Source organism: Conger conger, chromosome 14 (genome assembly GCF_963514075.1).
Source record: "Conger conger chromosome 14, fConCon1.1, whole genome shotgun sequence".
Taxonomy (NCBI): Eukaryota; Metazoa; Chordata; class Actinopteri; order Anguilliformes; family Congridae; genus Conger; species Conger conger.
In genome coordinates this window covers 5021545-5040265 of record NC_083773.1, presented here as the reverse complement: position 1 = coordinate 5040265, position 18721 = coordinate 5021545, and the positions used below count along the sequence as shown (strand labels likewise).

The following is an 18721-nucleotide window of genomic DNA, read 5'->3' as shown; positions in this document are numbered from 1 at the left end:
TGCTTTGGAAATCAGATGCTAAGCTAAAAGAGCAGTTATACAAATCTTCCACCCTCAAGTGCAGCACAGTGTATGCAAAATACAAGCACTTACAAAATGCATGCATTTTCCCTGTTCAGAATCCAACTCGTTCAAGGTGTCCAAGCACCAAGTGGCTACCCCAAGTTCACCAAAACAAATATTTCTATTTCCAGACATGATTCACTGGCAAAGCAGAACTGCCATGGCACTCACAGGGACGACAGAAAATCAGGACACGGGACTCAAGCATGAGAAATCATTTTCCATTTTATTGGATACGTTACACCCCAACATTGCCATGGAAATGTGCCTTCGTGAATATAAAATGGCGGTTCAGCCGGAGTGCGTCTGGCGGGCAGGGTAAGCGCGCTGCGCTTTGTGTGTGCGTGCTGCATTTGGTTTCCTCGGCAGCAGTCAGACGAGGATCTTCTTCACGTAGTTGCGAACGTTGGCGTGGAGCTGTTGCGAGGTGGCGGAGAATATCTCTGTGGCCAGGGCTCTGGTCTCCTCCGACCCACTCTGCAGAGCTCGATACACAGGCAGCGTGTACTTCTGCTTCCCCTGAGGAACCAGGGCAGTGGAAAACAAACAAAAAAACAAACTAACATTCAGTACAAAAATATTCCCACTTCATAGGTACAGACACTGATGAAATGAAGATGAAAAGGTACATTTAGGTACAAATGAAGAGCATGGCACTAGGATTAAAAGACCAGCTAAAATGGTTAGAGCAGCACTAGCTGCCACGATATGATGTATACACAAGTGAATTTCTCAAGGGAAGGGAATACAGTTGATTAAGCAGGGGCCTTGCTTAAGGGGTCCACAGCTGCATGGATCATATTGTAGCTACACTGGCGTTTGAACCACCCCCCCCCCCCAGACACTTTCCCCTGCTCTGCTGACCTGGGAGCGGAGGAAGGTCCGGACATGGGGGTATCCGGGCCGGTACTGGTTCTTCACCACGATCAGGGCCCAGCGCAGACGCAGCTCTGCGTTGCTGGAGTTGACGATGTGGGGGTACTGCTCCACCAGCTTCTCCATGTTGCCTGAACACAGACAGACAGACGGACAAACAGAAGCGGCTCAGAACAGAAAGCCTTTCCTCAGACTCGCCACCATTAAAAGCTACAATCGGTAATTTCGGACTTTGAAAGGTCAAGAGAGGAATAGCAGCAACAGACACCTTCAAACCACAACACAAACACCCTCCCCCCCTTCTCTGTAAACGCACTGATGTTGAAATGCCATTGGCAGTGGCAATTAGAACCAATTTTCAACGAATGAGCTTGAATTATTGTACAGTTATACAATGTTTTGGGACAGAGTGTGAAATTATATATTTTGAAACCCGAATTTAAGGACTATAAATACAGGCAAAGGGCGAGTCAAAATGTCAGTGAGCCTTTTTCAATCATAGGAAGGGATTTACAATAGTCTTGTAACAATGTTTTAACACAAAAATCTTACCTATTGTACATTTACCTTTACCTGCGGCCAGAAGTAAAACCGAGGGCCTGTCAACTTCACATGCTTAGTACTGGACTACATTGAGCTCTGTAAAAATTTATTTAGTCTAGAACTAAGCTTAATCTGTGTCTGTGAAACTGGCCCAAAATCCATCTAATCCTGTTTAGCATACCACCCTAGACACTGCCCCCTTTAAATAAATAAATCAGGCTATAATATCCTTGGACAGCGTAATAGTAACTAGTTACAGAATTTACAGACAATTTCCACTTATGTGAAAAATGCTATCGTTTACAGAGGCACGATCCGTTTGCAAAATTTCTAAAAATGCAAGTGCTATAATTTGAAAGTGAACCCTGCGTCAGTTTCCTGCTCTGATGCTCAGAAAGTCGAAGTGGGCCACAAACCCTAAAATAAATACATTAAATCTACAGTCTCTCACACAGGAAAGTGAACCCTGCGTCTGTTTCCTGCTCAGGTACTCGGAGACTAGAAGTGGGCCAGTCAGTTACAGTAGCAGATGGGGGGAGGTGGATTCACAGGTCGATCATTTATAGGTTAGGCTTTCCAAAATATTTTATTTTAATTTTTTAAACTTCTGCAAAGGATGTGCTGACGTTTCCTTGCTCAAATTAAATACTGACAGTTCCTAACTTCTACTTCTAGCTCCTAGAAGGAACATTTAAAGGGGTTGGAATGTCCTTAAAGCTTGTGGACCTTGATCGTTTTCCAGGGTCAGGAGCAAGTAAAAAGATAAAGAGAAAAATAAGCGGCCAGGAAGAGGCCCCATGTTTCCAGCTCTACCTCCAGGCAAAGGGGACAGTTCCGTGATCTTCTCCAGGAAGTACACGGTCTGGTAGGTCCTCCAGGGCCGGATGTCCGCCTTAGAGATGGCGCCCAGATCCAGGGGCTCGGCCCCCCACAGGCTGGCCAGCCGCTCGGCCGGCTCCATGAGGTCCTGCCCAGCGGAGAGGTCCGGCAGGTAGGGCGGCCAGCCCGGCACAGTCAGCCACTTCTCAAACTCCAAACCTGGGTTCGCCACAGGGGCAGTATCTTTGATTGGATGACTCATTTCACATACACATTAAAACAAGACTTTTTAAAACACCACCATAATTCAACACGGAGCGAGAGAGCGCGTCCAAGGCGGGATCCGCACCCGGGCCTCGCACTCGTCCAAATATTTGTCGGATGAACACATCAGCCAGTCAGCCAAAGACGAAATCGTTGCCCCTTGGTTAGAGCCAATGTTCTTTTGAATTTGATAAATATAGCTACCGCCGTGTATAGATTTCCTGTCACACACCGTGCAGAAACAACAACCAGCTTCTTGCACCAAGCGTTAAGCGGTTGCCCGTCAAAATCAGGGAGCGTGGTCACGGTAACCATGAGCCTTTGCTTTCCTGCACTTCACTGTGCTTACTAGCGAACTAGCCAAGCTAATCCTGCTACACTCACAAAAGTTAAAATCAACAATCTCACACACAGGAATGCCTCCTTCAAACTTATCGAGGGGTGCAAATCACGCCCAAAACGCATCATATCTGAGCCGACGGTACCTTCGATTTTATGGACTCCCTTCTTTTTCAGCTCAGGGAAATACTCCAAGTAGAACCCCAAGGCATCCTCTGCGATCACGCTGCAGAACTTAAACTTGTCAACATAGGCCTGAAGAAAACATTTACACAATACAACATCAGATCAGCCTACAGGTATATCACATATCATTAGACATATAGCAGACACTCTTACCCAGAGCAACCATTTTATTTTTTAAATAAAAAAAAGCTTTCAGACGAGAACAAATACATTCTCAGTCTGGCAGTCGGGGGGGTCACTGTGTCAGTGTCCCTGTGCAAGACACCAAACCCCTAAAAAAATAAAATATGCTCCTGACAAGCTGGTTGGTGCCTTGCATTGCAGCCAATCGCCGTTGGTGTGCGAGTGTGTGTGTGTATCAATGAATGAGAAGCATGAATCGTACAGGGCTTTGGATAAAGGTGCTATATAAATTAATTTACCATGAATGCAGTCCATTCACCGTTCACCAGTGTCATACCTTGAGGAAGGCGTCGAATCGGCTCTGACTCCCGGCCAGGTGAGCCAGGTAGGACACGAAGCAGAAGCCCTTCTCATACGGCGTCTCGTTGTATGTGTCGTCAGGATCCACACCTGCAGAGAGCGGAAGGGGGGGTTTAAATATGAAACGCCGCAAAGGACAAGGCACAAAGACTAGGTGGAAAAACCACCCCAAAATGTTCCTCCAACATTTAAGACAATTCGCCCCTGCACCCCCATGTGAAGTTGATTGGCTGGCAGGCTTGGGTGACGGATTGGCTCACCCGGCTCGATTTTGACGCGCAGTTTGTTGAGTGGATGATCCTCCCCGGAGTTGTCCATATGCTGACGCAGCAGCGCCATCCCTGTAGCGGCTTCCAGGCAGGTGTATGCTTCACCTGAGGGTGCACACACACTTCTTTATGATGACTGAAAGGTAGGTAATAGGTCATTTTGGACTAACGGTCAAGAGAGGAATTGCAGCAACAAACCACAACACTTTATCCCACCCCTTCTCTGTCGTTGAACCCTCGCCCAGCCATTGGCTGTGGCAATTTTCAACCAATGAGCTTGAATTATTGTACAGCGATACAATGTTTTGGTAGAGTGCCGGCCCGTCAGCTGCATATTTTGAAAACCGAATTTAAAGACTATAAAAACACAGGCACAGCTGGAGTACAGAGCCAAAGGCTGCTGCTCGTGGGGCGAAAGGTCGTTAGCGGGGGGGGGGGGGGCGTTAGCCGCGGTCGCCGAATCCCGGGGTTCCTCACCGTGGAGCTCCCTGCAGACGCGGCGCTGGGCGTACATGGTGAAGCCCTCGTTCAGCCAGAAGTCGCCCCAGTTGGCGTTGGTGACCAGGTTGCCGAACCAGCTGTGGCAGATCTCGTGCACGATGACGTCGGCTAGCGAGCGGTCGCCGGCGAGCAGGCAGGGCGTGACGAAGGTGAGGCAGGGGTTCTCCATGCCGCCGAACGGGAAGGAGGGCGGCATGAAGAGCACGTCGTACCTGCGTCACGAACGCCAAACGGTAAACGGCAGGCGTTTATGCTGCGCCTTTATCCAAAGCGCTGTACAACTGATGCTTCTCCGTTCACCCGTTCATACACACACTCGCGCACCGACGGCGATTGGCTGCCATGCAAGGCGCCGACCAGCTCGTCAGGAGCATTTGGGGGTTAGGCGTCTTGCTCAGGGACACGTCGACACAGCCCAGGCGGGAGATCGAACCGGCAACCCTCCGACTGCCAGACGACTGCTCTTACTGCCTGAGCCATGTCACCTCACTCACTCACTCACTCACTCACTCACTCACTCACTCACTCACTCACTCACTCACTCACTCACTCACTCACTCACTCACTCACTCACTCACTCACTCACTCACTCACTCACTCACTCACTCACTCACTCACTCACTCACTCACTCACTCACTCACTCACTCACTCACTCACTCACTCACTCACTCACTCACTCACTCACTCACTCTTACCAATACACTCACACCGAAAAACACACTCACCATACATCTCCCTCACACATACACACAGCCCTGTGTCACTACAAAATAAAAAGACCGGCCAAAAACACCGGCCTGCATCTCTCTCACACGCACGCACACACCACCACAGCCTTTCTGAAAATCACACACACACTCACACGCTTATCGGAACACACACCGCCCTGCGACACATGCACACACGCACGCACGCACGCACGCACACCGAAGAGCGGAACGCCAACTCACCTTCCCCACACATACGGTCCGAACAGATTCTCAGCTGTGGTCAGGAACTCCTCGATCACCCCATCATACTCCTTCTTGGCATCCTGCAACAGGCATGGCTCCGTCCACACCCGAGTCCTGCAAGCGATTCAAACACACGAGTCCTGACTGCTGCAAGAGATTCAAACACACAAGTCCTAACTGCTGCAAGAGATTCAAACACACGAGTCCTAACTGCTGCAAGAGATTCAAACAGACGAGTCCTGACTGCTGCAAGAGATTCAAACACACGAGTCCTGACTGCTGCAAGAGATTCAAACACACGAGTCCTGACTGCTGCAAGAGATTCAAACACACGAGTCCTAACTGCTGCAAGAGATTCAAACACACGAGTCCTGACTGCTGCAAGAGATTCAAACACACGAGTCCTGACTGCTGCAAGAGATTCAAACACACGAGTCCTGACTGCTGCAAGAGATTCAAACACACGAGTTCTGACTGCTGCAAGAGATTCAAACACACGAGTCCTGACTGCTGCAAGAGATTCAAACACACGAGTCCTGACTGCTGCAAGAGATTCAAACACACGAGTCCTGACTGCTGCAAGAGATTCAAACACACGAGTCCTGACTGCTGCAAGAGATTCAAACACACGAGTCCTGACTGCTGCAAGAGATTCAAACACACGAGTCCTAACTGCTGCAAGAGATTCAAACAGACGAGTCCTGACTGCTGCAAGAGATTCAAACACACGAGTCCTGACTGCTGCAAGAGATTCAAACACACGAGTCCTGACTGCTGCAAGAGATTCAAACACACGAGTCCTGACTGCTGCAAGAGATTCAAACACACGAGTCCTGACTGTTGCAAGAGATTCAAACACACGAGTCCTGACTGCTGCAAGAGATTCAAACAGACGAGTCCTGACTGCTGCAAGAGATTCAAACAGACGAGTCCTGACTGCTGCAAGAGATTCAAACAGACGAGTCCTGACTGCTGCAAGAGATTCAAACAGACGAGTCCTGACTGCTGCAAGAGATTCAAACAGACGAGTCCTGACTGCTGCAAGAGATTCAAACAGACGAGTCCTGACTGCTGCAAGAGATTCAAACAGACGAGTCCTGACTGCTGCAAGAGATTCAAACAGACGAGTCCTGACTGCTGCAAGAGATTCAAACACACAAGTCCTAACTGCTGCAAGAGATTCAAACATGAATTTACCAGGGCTTAAAGCAAGAATTCTGTGCCTGAATGTATTATTCGCAGACCTGCCACATTAGTAGTAAATTACATTATCTCAGCCACTGATAAACAGAAGTGCACGGCACTGTTCGTTGACCTCTCTAAAGCCTTTGATACAGTTGATCACTCCATTTTACTAAAGAGACTTGTCGACATAGGCTTAGATGCAAACGCTTGCAATTGCAATTGATTTCAGGATTATCGATCAAACGGAACGCAAGTTCTAGTAATTGCCTCTAATCTTACTAACTAATGTTCATGTCTATGCCGATGACACGGTACTTTATACAACAGCACCCTCTACCAGTGAAGCAGTCCTGCTACTTCAAACAGCCTTCAATTCCATTCAATACTCACTAGCCAGTCAAACTGGTTTTACAGGCCAATAAAACTGATTTTTTTTTTTAATATCCTGCCAATTATTCACTATGGCTACAACCGGTACATGCACGCCTCAGTCACTATCCTAAATTCCCTTGACCCCATTTATCAGTGCCTTAAGTTTCATCACTGACGAAGGGTTTAGAACCAGAAACATAACGAGCTGCCATCCCTTATTCCCCTGCAAACACAAAGAAATATTAGCTGACACCTATGGGACTGTAGTTTGTAATTGCATCTGATTGCTCTGCATCCGTTTCATTTGCTTACTGTATATTGACAACTACTGTACTTTGTCACTGTATTTTGCACTTTTGTATTGTTTTTTTTACTACTGTATGTGTTTGTAAGCAGGGCACGTCTGTGAAAGAGCGGTCTCAGTATGTTCTTCCCTGTCAAAATAAATCTATCCATCTATTATTAAATGTATTTTTTTGCAAGAATATTATTTTGTGGGGGGAAAAAAAACGTCCTGACACCGGAAATCCGGCACCGTGCCGGAGAACTTTAAGCCCCGATTTACTTTCAGCGTGAAACTGCATACACACTTTTTTGTTGAAAAAAAAAAAAAAAAAAAAAATGATAATCTGTGCTTGCTCTTCTGATATGACTGGAAGCCTCATTACTGTAACCCGCACTGGTTTCACATTACAGCACCAGTTCAGGTTACTGTAATGTGAAACACGGACATACAGGCCTCAGCACTGACCAGTACAGCCAGAGAAATCCCAGCTACTGACTGGCTCCAGAAGGTGCATCCCTGGTAAAACAGTGCACAGGGGGGGCAGCCATGCCGCTCCATGACAGCCTGGCCCCATCCGTGGCCCGGTGAGACGCAGAGACCGTGGACCCGTCAGCACTCACCTGGGTCCCACCTCAGCGGAGACCAGGTCCCCCACCGCCAGGGCCACCAGGTAAGAGGGGATGGGCCGCTCCATGGTGAACAGGAAGCTGTTGTCCGTCTTCCTGCGATCCCACTTGTTGGCGCTCATGACCGCGGTGAAGCCCTCCGGCACCTGCACCGAAGACGCACAACGCAGTCAAGCCGGCGACAGGCCTGCTGTCGCAGAGCTTTTAAAAAAATAATAAATAAATAAATAAATAAATAACGTCCGACCCGTCACTGCGCGCGGGATCACAAAAATGTGCGAGAAGAATGTCCTTGACCAAATGTTAAACATTCTAGAATGTGGTTAACTGAACACTCTAATGCCCATGTCAGGATCACTACTGGTGACTGGAAGCAGTGGAGCTAGAACACTGATTGTTTATTCATTCATTCATTATCCTAACCCGCTTATCCTGAACAGAGTCGCAGGGGGGCTGGAGCCTATCCCAGCATACATTGGGCGAAAGGCAGGAATACACCCTGGACAGGTCGCCAGTCCATCGCAGGGCACACACACCATTCACTGACACACTGTAACTAACTTGCATGTCTTTGGACTGTGGGAGGAAACCGGAGTACCCGGAGGAAACCCATGCAGACACGGGGAGAACATGCAAACTGCGCACAGAGAGGCCCCGGCCGACCGGGATTCAAGCCCAGGACCTCCTTGCTGTGAGGCCGCCAATTGTTTATAAAAAATAAAATTAAAATGAAGAAGTTCCCAGAACCTGGCTCTTCAAAGGTGTGATCCCTGCACACACACAACACTAGACCCTGCTGCTCTCTGGCCTCTTGCTCCAGGTGCTCTGGCGGTGGGGCACTGCTCACCTTGACGCAGGCAGAGTAGGTGCTCTTTACCGCGGGCGTGTCGAAGCAGGGAAAGAACGAGCGGTTCAGCACCGCCTGTCCCTGGGTAAAGACGTAGGGTCTGGTTTTCCCGGCCGTCTGCTCGGGGGCGAGCCAGCACACCTGGGGCAGGTGGAGAGAGAGCAGAGCCCGGGTGAGCGCCTGGGTTACCTGCACCGCGGCCGAGTAGGTGCTCTTCGCCCGGGGCGTGTGGAAGCCCGGGAACACGCTTCTGTTGAGGACCGGGAAACCACAGGTGTACAGGAACGGCTGCTTTCGCTCCGATGTCTGAACCGGTTCCAGCCACGACATCTACACACACCGAGGGTTTTACATTCCTTTGGAAGGAGGTTACACGAAAGGAGGGGACCCACCAACGCTCATTTCAAATCAGCGGGTAGAAAAAGCTGACGACGCAAATGCATGGCAAGCTTGGAAAAAAAACAAATGCCATTTTGCTGAAGTGGAGCCACTTCCTTAATTTGAATTTGCTTACTCAAACTACTTTTTTTTCTATAACGCATTTATTCGCTTATATGATTATGATTATATATGTATATCATATAAGCGAATAAATGCTATGATAATATTTGTTTGCATTTAGTTTCGTTTCGCAACACTTCGAAAATCCATAAGGAGTTCAGAGGTCTCAATAAACTGAAACTGAAAACGGTGAAAGTAGACACGTTTACTAGCACTAACAATTACTATAAATATAATTTTGCTGATATTCGTTGTCGACAGTAAGTTAAAATGTTGTGGGTTTAAGAACCGGAGAAAGCCGTTGTTCTTACCCCGGGTCCGTCCGTAGCCTCATACTTGATCGATACGCGGAATTCATCTTCGCTTTTCCACGGCGAAAGGAATTTAACAATCAGTGTCGAGCCGTAACTTGAAAAATCTCGTGTAAGAAACTCCACTTTCACCCATTCCGACGAGTCTTTCCCGTGACTGAGCGAGACTTCTTGCACCCCAAGTGAGGGGTGAATATCAAGCAGCAGCTCTTTCTGTGAGTCCTGGATGCATTTCAGCTGCAACGTCTGGGTTCCCCGCAATTTTTTCTGCTGGAAATCGACGTCCAGGTCGAGGTGGAAGTGTGGGAGCTGGAACTGTCGAAAGCTGGAAGACGTGGCCACATCTTCGGCACTATCGGACAACAGAGGCAGGGAATTATCCATTTCCAAATACAAGAAACGACCGCTAGAATTTCAGGGAAGCTTTGGATTGAAGGAACGGCGGCGTCAAAGAGTTTATGTATCTCCTCAGATTGTGCACTCCCCACTTTACGTCAGCGACAGTGACACGCCACGCACACCGTCACGTATGGCAAGCCGTTTTAATATTTAATCATTTTTCTTTCTATCAAAATTCGTTGAAATTTGATATCTATTTTTTGTTGTGTCCGTTTAAGGATTTTTTTTAAATATCAAATTTCGGGTTCCGATCAGACAGGACAGATTGTTTATAACTAGCAAGTGTGTAGGCTAGCTGTTGGCCATCAGCTAGCGAGTTAGTATAATACTAGCAAGCATCAGTGATCAGGACACCGTACCAAACCAAACCCATAGAATGATGCATTTTCCGCAGAACGAACAGTTCGCAAAGCATGACTACTGAGATGGCTTTGGTCGGTGCGTAAAAGAGAACACCTGTTTTCGTGAGAATGGCAACCACCTAGCTCAGATAGCTAGCTAATAAATGTTAGTATAAATCTGATACCTAGCTAAATAGCGCCCTCCTGTGGAAAAACGCAAGAAAAGCTTACAGCACCTGGTATTCCCAGGCGGTCTCCCATCCAAGTACTAACCAGGCCCGACCCCGCTTAGCTTCCGAGATCAGACGAGATCGGGCGTATTCAGAGTGGTATGGCCGTAAGCGATAGATTGACGAGCTAAAACCATTTAAATAGGCAAATAAAAATCCAGGTGCTGGAGAATCCCCGTATATCCTGAGACCAAACGGTTTAAATCGTTACCGTTGAAGGCAATGGAATCGGCCTTAAAAAAAGTTGCACCATTTCAATTTAGCTATTCAAACCTCTGTGAACCTGGTATTCACGGTGAATCGATATAATGTGAATATTCCCCAGTAGACGTAAGCATAGAGGTGCTAACCATTTCAAAGCCATTTTAAATAACTATCATAAGTGTTGGGCCGATTGATCAGTAAAAGCTCCTCTCTTCATGTTCACTGAAAGCAGGTTACTCATGAAACGGAACACCTCATGTTGACAAACCAGCTCACTCTCGTAACCCTTTACACAACAGAAGCTACAGAAAAAAACCCGAAGAGCGATTCAGGCATAATCATTTTAATTGATAATAAATATGAAGAACCCTTAATAACATACAGTGGTTAACCCTGTGCACCAAATCTGTGCAGTACTTGTACCGGGTAGTTGTTCGGATATCGATACAGCTCAAAAACATGTTTAGAAATTCTAGCAAATTAATTAAATCAAAAACTGAGATCTCATTTGTGTAAGTATTTCGACCCTTAATTTAGTACTACAGTAGAAGCCCCGTTGAAATTACAGCTCTGAATCTTCTTTGGCAAGTGTCTACAAGTTTTGCTAACCTGGATCTGGGCAGTTTATCCCATTCTTCCTGGCAGATCCTCTCAAGCTCCGTCAGATAAGATGGGAAGCATCTGTGAAATGAAATCCTCAGGTCTCTCCGCAGACGTTCTATGGGGTTTAAATCTGGGTTTTAGGTTGGCCACTCAATGACAGTCAGATGCTTGTGCCGAAGCCACTCCACTGTTATCTTGGCTGGATGCTTTGGGTCATTGTCGTACTGAACGGTGAACGGTTGCCCCAGTGTGAGGTCACATGTACACTAGAGCAGGTTCTCTTTTAAGTTTTGTTTGTTTGTTTGTTTTGTGGTGGTGGTGGTGGTGGTGGTGGTTCCAAACTTCTTTCATTTCACATTGAGGCCACTGTGCTCCTGGGAACACTCAAAGCTTTAGAAATGCTTTTATGCCCTTGCCCTTGCCCTTGCCCTTGCCCTTGCCCTTGCCCAATTTTATCGTGGCAGTCTACAGAGTTCCTTGGCCTTCATGGCTTGATTTTTGTCCTGACATGCAGTGTGAATTGTGGGTGCCTTTCTAAACTATGTCCAATCAATTCAATTTGCCACAGGTGCACTCCAATCCAGTTCTATAATTAAAGCAAACAGGATGCACCTGACCAGAATTTGTGTGCCACAGCAAAGGGGCTGAATACTCATGTAAATAAGAGATTTCAGTTTTAGATATTTAGTACATTTGCAAAATTTCAAAAAACAAGTTTTCACTTTGTCATTATGGGTTATTGTGTGGATATTTATGGACAATAATGCCTATTTTATCCATTTAAAATTAAATCTACAAGACAAAGTGTGCAAAAAGGTGAAAGGGTCTGAATACTTTCTGAAGCCATTGTACACGATTCAGTGAAATTAAAAGAATAAACGTGCAGTGATATATTCCAAGCAAAGGACTTGTTTTGTTCAATGTCATGACATGGCTCAGGCAGTAAGAGCAGTCGTCTGGCAGTCAGAGGGTTGCCGGTTCAATCCCCCGCCTGGGCTGTGTCGAAGTGTCCTTGAGCAAGGCACCTAACCCCCAAATGCTCCTGATGAGCTGGTCGGCGCCTTGCATGGCAGCCAATCGCCGTCGGTGAGTGAGTGTGTGCATGAATGGGTGAATGGAGAAGCATCAATTGTACAGCGCTTTGGATAAAGGCGCTATATAAATGCCTGCCATTTACCATGTCAAATTTCCCATGGTTTAGATATTTTTCTTGCTGGCAAAGTAGACATATTTCCCCCCCACACACAGTGCTGCTTTTAAAGAATATACGCAATCACAATCGCGGTTGTCGAAGGCAAGAAATCACATTTCAGTTAAGGCTAACTCATAGATATTTTATTCCACAATTTTATTTGTTAGTTGCAACATGGGATATAAAATGCAGAAACGATGTTTGTGGCACACTGGCTGTATTTCAATGAGCACATCTGCTACCTTGTCATCAAACCAGCCCAGCCAATTGCACCTTAGAGTTACCAGGCTGTAACAGAGCGGCGATTGTTTTCATGAAGCATCTCGGAAAATAACTGTAGATTTAGCATCAGATCTCCCCGTCCGCACCAGCCTACTGACGTTTCCATTGCGAACGAAAAGGCTAAATCCATTCTGCATCGACACCCTAACGGCGAGACGCTTCACGAACACACGCCACGACAGTGTTTATTTAAAATCATGCATTCACATTTCATTGATAACATACAATCAGCCAATACATTTTTTTTTAAAGATAATTCATTAAGATCACATCTGCACTTTAATTTGGCAGCCAGTGGGTCAGACCCAGCGCAGGTCGCAGACGAGGGCGATGTGGTCGGAGGGGTGGGCCACGCTGGGCAGGGCCTGGTGGGTGGTGACCTCCTGGTGGCTGGGCAGCGGGATGACCTGCTCCACGCGCAGGGCGCGGGGCTCCAGCAGCACGTAGTCCAGGCAGCCGTGGAAGCCGCCCACGTAGTTGGTGTAGGCGGGCTCCCTGCAGGCGCTGCTGAGCTGGAAGGGGCAGTGGAGCTCCAGGGGGCAGAGCTCCTCCGGCCCGCTCGACGCCCAGTCCGCCTGGTCCTCGGCCACCGAGCCGCGGCTGAGCAGCTGGAAGACCCCCGAGGAGGGCGTGCTGTTCAGGTCGCCCGAGAGCAGCAGCGGCACCCCGGGGTGCTCCTCGGACGTCACGCGGCGGAGGTGCCTCAGGGCGACGGCCGCCTGGAGCAGGCGGATGTGTCCTCCTGCACACAGCCGGGGGGCGCAGTGAGGGGCAGCCCCGCAAAAAACAGCGCTAGCGCGCTAACATTACAGTGCGCCAAGCTCTGTCAGTGCAACTACAGACACGGCGAGCCTATCACAGCTCTATCAGTGGAACTACTGACACGGCAAGCCTATCACAGCTCTATCAGTGGAACTACTGACATGGCAAGCCTATCGCAGCTCTATCAGTGAAACTACTGACATGGCAAGCCTGTCGCAGCTCTATCAGTGAAACTACTGACATGGCAAGCCTATCACAGCTCTATCAGTGAAACTACAGACACGGCAAGCCTATCACGGCTCTATCAGTGAAACTACAGACACGGCAAGCCTATCACAGCTCTATCAGTGAAACTACAGACATGGCAAGCCTATCACAGCTCTATCAGTGAAACTACAGACACGGCAAGCCTATCGCAGCTCTATCAGTGAAACTACTGACATGGCAAGCCAATCACAGCTCTATCAGTGACACTACAGACACGGCAAGCCTATCACAGCTCTATCAGTGAAACTACAGACAGAACGAGCCAATCACAGCTCTATCAGTGAAACTACAGACACGGCAAGCCTATCACAGCTCTATCAGTGAAACTACTGACATGGCAAGCCTATCACACCTCTATCAGTGAAACTACAGACATGGCAAGCCTATCACAGCTCTATCAGTGAAACTACAGACAGAACGAGCCTGTAGCTGTTCTGGAGCAGAGCTGTGAGAATGACACTCAAACATATGCTGCATTTGGGGTGAATGTAACCCTCTCTGAGCGCTAGCATGCTAACATTACAGTGCGCAAAGCCTGACAACCAAACAACCATTTTGAAACACTTTGTGCCAGTTTCAACTAACACAGATAAAGCCAAGTTCCCTGACTAAATTTTATTTTGGTCTAATTTCAGTTTTCAGAACTAAACCAAATCCTTGTCTGTGAATCCAACCTTTTATTCTGTTAGATAACAGAAATATTCCAGTGGGTTACTTATGAAATAAAATGGAAATGTCAACACCCACAAATATTGGAAACAAAATTCTCTGTTCGTGTTTTGGCTTAGTTGCTTGATGTCTCAGGGATCTACGGAAAGTTATTCAAATTTGACTGTTGTCTAAAGAGCTACAGTATTTCAAACACTTATTTCAAACAGGTCTTTTGTGTCACCATCGTCAGCTAGCTAAACTCCTGGCTCATATTAGCAGCAGCAGAATTCCACAAGCATTTCTGATAGATGTTACGTCCATACATTCATTTTCAATGTGGATACACCTGTATACGGTATCTATGCTGATGAATTACCTTTGGGGTGCCAGTATAAGTGGGTGTTGGCAACACAAAGCTTCTTGGAGGGGTCTTTCACAGACTGCAGCACACTCACCTGGGGGAAAAGAAGCAAAACAAAACGTATACAAACTGCACATACAGTGAGCTCCATGATGTTTGGGACAAGAAAGTATTTTTTCTTGATTTAGTTCTGCGTTCCACAATTTGAGATTTGGAATAAGAAAAATCACACATGGTTAAAGTGCAGATTCTCATCTTTTATTAAGGTGTATTTTTATGCATTTTGGATTCACCATGTAATAATGACAGCACTTTAGTAACAGCTGAGAATGTGCACTTTAACCGAATGTGAACCACGTGTGAAATGTTTGATGACAAGTCTAAAATTGTGGCGTGCAGAGCCAAATCAACAAATATGCCTTTGTCCCAAACATTATGGAGCTCACTGTACATCTGTTGCTCCAGTGTGCATTCATGTTGCATGGTGCTACAGTCTTAGTAACAGCTTACACTTTGGCTGTGTAATTTGGGTTTTGTCAGTGAATTTTTTTGTGACTTGATCATACAACATGGCCCCCCCACTGTGTCCAAATGAAGCCTCATTTCCAAAGCAGAATGTTGTTATTTGAACATTTGGCTCAGTGAGGACCGGTGGTGACAGAATGGGCCTCAGCACACACTCAGACAATGGAATTCCATAGAAATCATGCTTCTGAAACCCGGGCGTCATACTACGATACACCCACAGGGGGGCGCTGTTGATTAATGCTTTACAGCTCATACACTGGTCTTCATGCATCACTGTACACCGCTGCAGCCCCCGCCCCTGCCCCCGCCCCCTACTGCCCCCCCTCCCAAATAACAGTCAGTCTGGAATGTAGGGATAAAGTCACGTAAACTATCCTAGTCGGGACAAAAGGAAGCAGCAGTGCACACAAACATTGCAGCTTGCTGCAGTAACAATATTGAACCACTAGAGGGCACAAGGGCATGTCCAGCAAAGCAGCCACAGCCTATAAGACAGGTGCCTGTTCAGATCTTTGAGGGCTCTCATTTAAAGGGGGTTTGCCGAATTTTGTAATACATATACTGAGCCTCTGCAGTACAGCTGCAGATGATGTGTAAATTGGTGCTTTATGTTAATGCATGAAGCGGTGCGACTTCATGTTAAACTTTGTGATGAACACTGTGTATTATCGCACGACTGTTCTTACCGGATTTAATCATCACATTTTTCTGACTAGTGAATTTACAGCCACTTTTTGAACGTTTCATTCAGAATGCACTGTAACTGCACAACGGTAAACTGTAGATGCTTCTCATAGCCACAATGGCCGCTGTCAGTTTAGGAGGGTTCAAACACACACACACACACGCATACACACACACACGAATACACACACACACACACACACACACACACACACACACACACAAAATTCACCCAAAATGTGTACAACAGCCCTGGAGAACTCCCAATCAACTGTTATGGAGAGACCCTGTCAAAACCCTCTCTCTCTAAGCATAGCTATGGCCAATCATGCACCCAGAATTATCCCAGGCATGGACAGGACCTGATCAGGATGGCATCAAGCAGCAAGAGAAAGACTAAGCACACCATCAGTAAAACATGATTGAGTATACCAAAATCAGAAACATGAATGATTTTTAGTGTATGCTTACAGTGTACATTTGGTACTACTTAAATGAATAAAATGTCAGTGTATATTTTGTTTGATAGGGTGTAACATTTTGTGTACAATTAAATGACCCATTCCTTAGTCAAAACATGAGCAAAGATTCCTTAAGACAGTCAAAATCCGAGTTTAAGGCAGGTCAGTTATAAGAGGAAGAGAGATGATCATTATCTATATTATTATTATCAGTCACGTGAAGAGAGGTGAAACATGTATAGTATATGTATAGTATAATATCAGAAAATAGCCTACAACTGTCATTCTAATGGCATTGCATTATGAAGCAAATGACATTGGAAAAGCGTCGGAATGTTGATAATATTGAATTAAATGGGTCCACGGGTGGTCGGTTACTGCTGTCAGTCTGAAAAAGAATCTAATTAAAAGGGAAACCCAGGTATCCTTCCACAGTAGGACTGCTGAATCACAAGAAAATACTATACATACCTGTAAGCCAGTAGATCTTTGCATCACCTTCTCCTTCAAGGTTGGATTGGCAGATATTTTATCCAACAGCTCACTGTGAATCGGATCTGACATCAAAGCTTCCCTCAGCGTTATGTCATGTTGGCTCAGCAACTCAAATTTGGACCTCCTGAAGAAGGTCGCCAAGCCCTCGTGCTGTTTCTCTTTAATTCTGAAGACACCGTCCATGTCAAAAGCATCGAGGGCCGGCGTCAGGCTGTCACTGAAAACTCCCTTGTCCACTTCCTGGAGACAAATTATGTCAGCGTTATAGCCGGCCAACTCTTTCTTTATCAAGTTCTGCCTGTAGTCGAGTCCCAGTGCATACGGCGCGCAGTACGGATACAGGGTGGTTTTTGAAAAATCAGTTTGCGCATAAACATCAGCTAAAATGTTGTAGCACACAACTCTGACAGTCGAGTCGTCCGTGACTTTGCTGGTGTACATATGCCGATTGTCAAAGGTGCACGTTCCTGGTCCCGCTTCAACTGCGGCAGTGACCAGTTCTTTAGCCACGCCGCATTTCGTGCCATTTCCAGGAATACACCTCAGCTTCAACTTTAGCCCAATATCAGAATTCGACGGCGTGAACACACGCTCATCGCCTGCCTCGTCCCAGCAGTCCTCTCCCCCCTCATTCCCCGAATCGCTCTCTCGGTACCACTTGAAAATACAGTGCTTCAGCTCCCCGAACTCAATTGCCAGGTTCGGGCACACGGGGAAACCGGCCAGAACGGACGCAGGGAGCTCCGCGAAGGTGAAGCTCGGTGGGTTCCTCTCAACTTTGTACTTACAGTCCCCCACGTGCAACACTGCCCCGTCTTGCCAGGCGTCGGCATTCAGCGCATCCTCTGCTACGAAGTCGCCGTTGTAGTATAACCTCACGACCGGTTCCACGACTTGCGTCTGCTCGGTTTTGTTCTTCTTGGACTTTCGCGCTTTGCCCTGGCCCTTAATGATGGAGTTTGAAATTCTGCCCAATGCTTTGCCAAGTTCTTCTGTTTGGTCCCGCAGCATGTGTTTATGACTGCCTTCCAAGGTAAATGCAATTGTTAGCTTGGGTTCGCAAGGAACGCATCGCACCACCGCCCGCTCCATTCTCCCGTAGAACCGACAGGTCAGATTGCTCGGACGCCTCAACGACCTCGTGATTCCTAACCAACTGGACCAAACGGTGCTACTGGAAAACTGTGTTGCGAAAATCCAATATCTATACATGGGCGCCGGTAGAAGTAACGTTTGTAGGATGATGAGGTTACAGCTCAGTCGTAAGGTAAATCAATACACTGTTTACGAGCAGCACTTTCGACACAGTTACATTATTTAACAACGTTTTCGGAATATAATTTACCAATGTCATGACCTGCTATCGGCTAAGCAACATCTTACGCAATTAAAATGGAAATATACAGTTTCTTAGTTTTACCCAGTAAGAATTTAGCGTGCGAAAATACTGATAATCGAAAATAATTTAAGCGTGGTTCCAGCGATGACCAGCGATTCACATTCCACTAGAAGCTCGCAAACCCCAGTGATTGCCGGGGGTATTGCAGTCTATTAAAACTACGAATTTACCCTGGCGAAATTATAGTATTTTGGGTAGTACCTTTAAATTCTACAACTTCTTCACACTGAGCCAATTACTCTCTTTTTTTCTGTGCAGCACAGAAGACATTCGGTTTTTAAAACACCCATTCATCCCTTCCTGTTTAGGCGCCCAGTGCGCATGCTCTGGTGCCAAAGGAAACCCCACAGCGCATGCGGTGGTGCCCAGTTTCAAATATGGCGGCGTCCCTGAACTGGCTTCATGCGCCGTCGAACTGCTTCCATAAGAATCCATGT

The 18721-nt window shown here is 46.9% G+C and overlaps 2 protein-coding genes and 1 non-coding gene across 5 annotated transcripts; all 3 read right to left on the bottom strand.

Moving 5' to 3' along the window:
- Positions 1–270: 270 nt before the first annotated feature.
- Positions 271–11638, bottom strand: rnpep (arginyl aminopeptidase (aminopeptidase B)). Of its 3 annotated transcripts, none has more exons than XM_061220963.1 (11): positions 11209–11638; positions 8614–8754; positions 7761–7912; positions 5295–5411; positions 4320–4555; positions 3834–3947; positions 3551–3663; positions 3051–3159; positions 2296–2520; positions 928–1070; positions 271–582 (listed from the first exon to the last, which is right to left on the bottom strand). In XM_061220963.1, exons 3-11 carry the CDS (start codon positions 7886–7888, stop codon positions 436–438), a joined length of 1332 nt encoding a protein of 443 aa, XP_061076947.1. In that variant the 5' UTR covers positions 7889–7912; positions 8614–8754; positions 11209–11638; the 3' UTR covers positions 271–435. The 3 variants fall into 3 exon arrangements, with proteins under 3 accessions (XP_061076947.1, XP_061076946.1, XP_061076945.1); XM_061220962.1 differs by lacking the exons at positions 8614–8754; positions 11209–11638 and adding exons at positions 8803–8943; positions 9426–9925; XM_061220961.1 differs by lacking the exon at positions 11209–11638 and adding an exon at positions 9426–9924.
- Positions 10390–10508, bottom strand: LOC133110778 (5S ribosomal RNA). The gene has a single exon (XR_009704916.1). It is a non-coding gene; the product is annotated as a 5S ribosomal RNA (ribosomal RNA).
- An 877-nt stretch (positions 11639–12515) lies between the features above and the next one.
- On the bottom strand, positions 12516–18645 carry pde12 (phosphodiesterase 12). The gene is made up of 3 exons (XM_061220817.1): positions 16862–18645; positions 14733–14811; positions 12516–13418 (listed from the first exon to the last, which is right to left on the bottom strand). Exons 1-3 carry the CDS (start codon positions 18095–18097, stop codon positions 12976–12978), a joined length of 1758 nt encoding a protein of 585 aa, XP_061076801.1. The 5' UTR covers positions 18098–18645; the 3' UTR covers positions 12516–12975.
- Positions 18646–18721: the final 76 nt, after the last annotated feature.

What these genes read in the sequence shown, in the direction of transcription:
- rnpep (XM_061220962.1), bottom strand. Translation starts at nt 9,809, where the DNA reads ATGGATAATTCCCTGCCTCTGTTGTCCGATAGTGCCGAAGATGTGGCC. An exon ending in GGGAGTCCATAAAATCGAAG is followed by an intron (nt 2,521 to 3,050) that starts GTACCGTCGGCT and finishes TGGCGAACCCAG; the next exon opens with GTTTGGAGTTTGAGAAGTGG. An exon ending in ACTGTCCCCTTTGCCTGGAG is followed by an intron (nt 1,071 to 2,295) that starts GTAGAGCTGGAA and finishes GTCTGTGTTCAG; the next exon opens with GCAACATGGAGAAGCTGGTG.
- pde12 (XM_061220817.1), bottom strand. Translation starts at nt 18,097, where the DNA reads ATGTATAGATATTGGATTTTCGCAACACAGTTTTCCAGTAGCACCGTT. An exon ending in AAAGATCTACTGGCTTACAG is followed by an intron (nt 14,812 to 16,861) that starts GTATGTATAGTA and finishes CTTTTCCCCCAG; the next exon opens with GTGAGTGTGCTGCAGTCTGT. An exon ending in CTTATACTGGCACCCCAAAG is followed by an intron (nt 13,419 to 14,732) that starts GTAATTCATCAG and finishes GGCTGTGTGCAG; the next exon opens with GAGGACACATCCGCCTGCTC.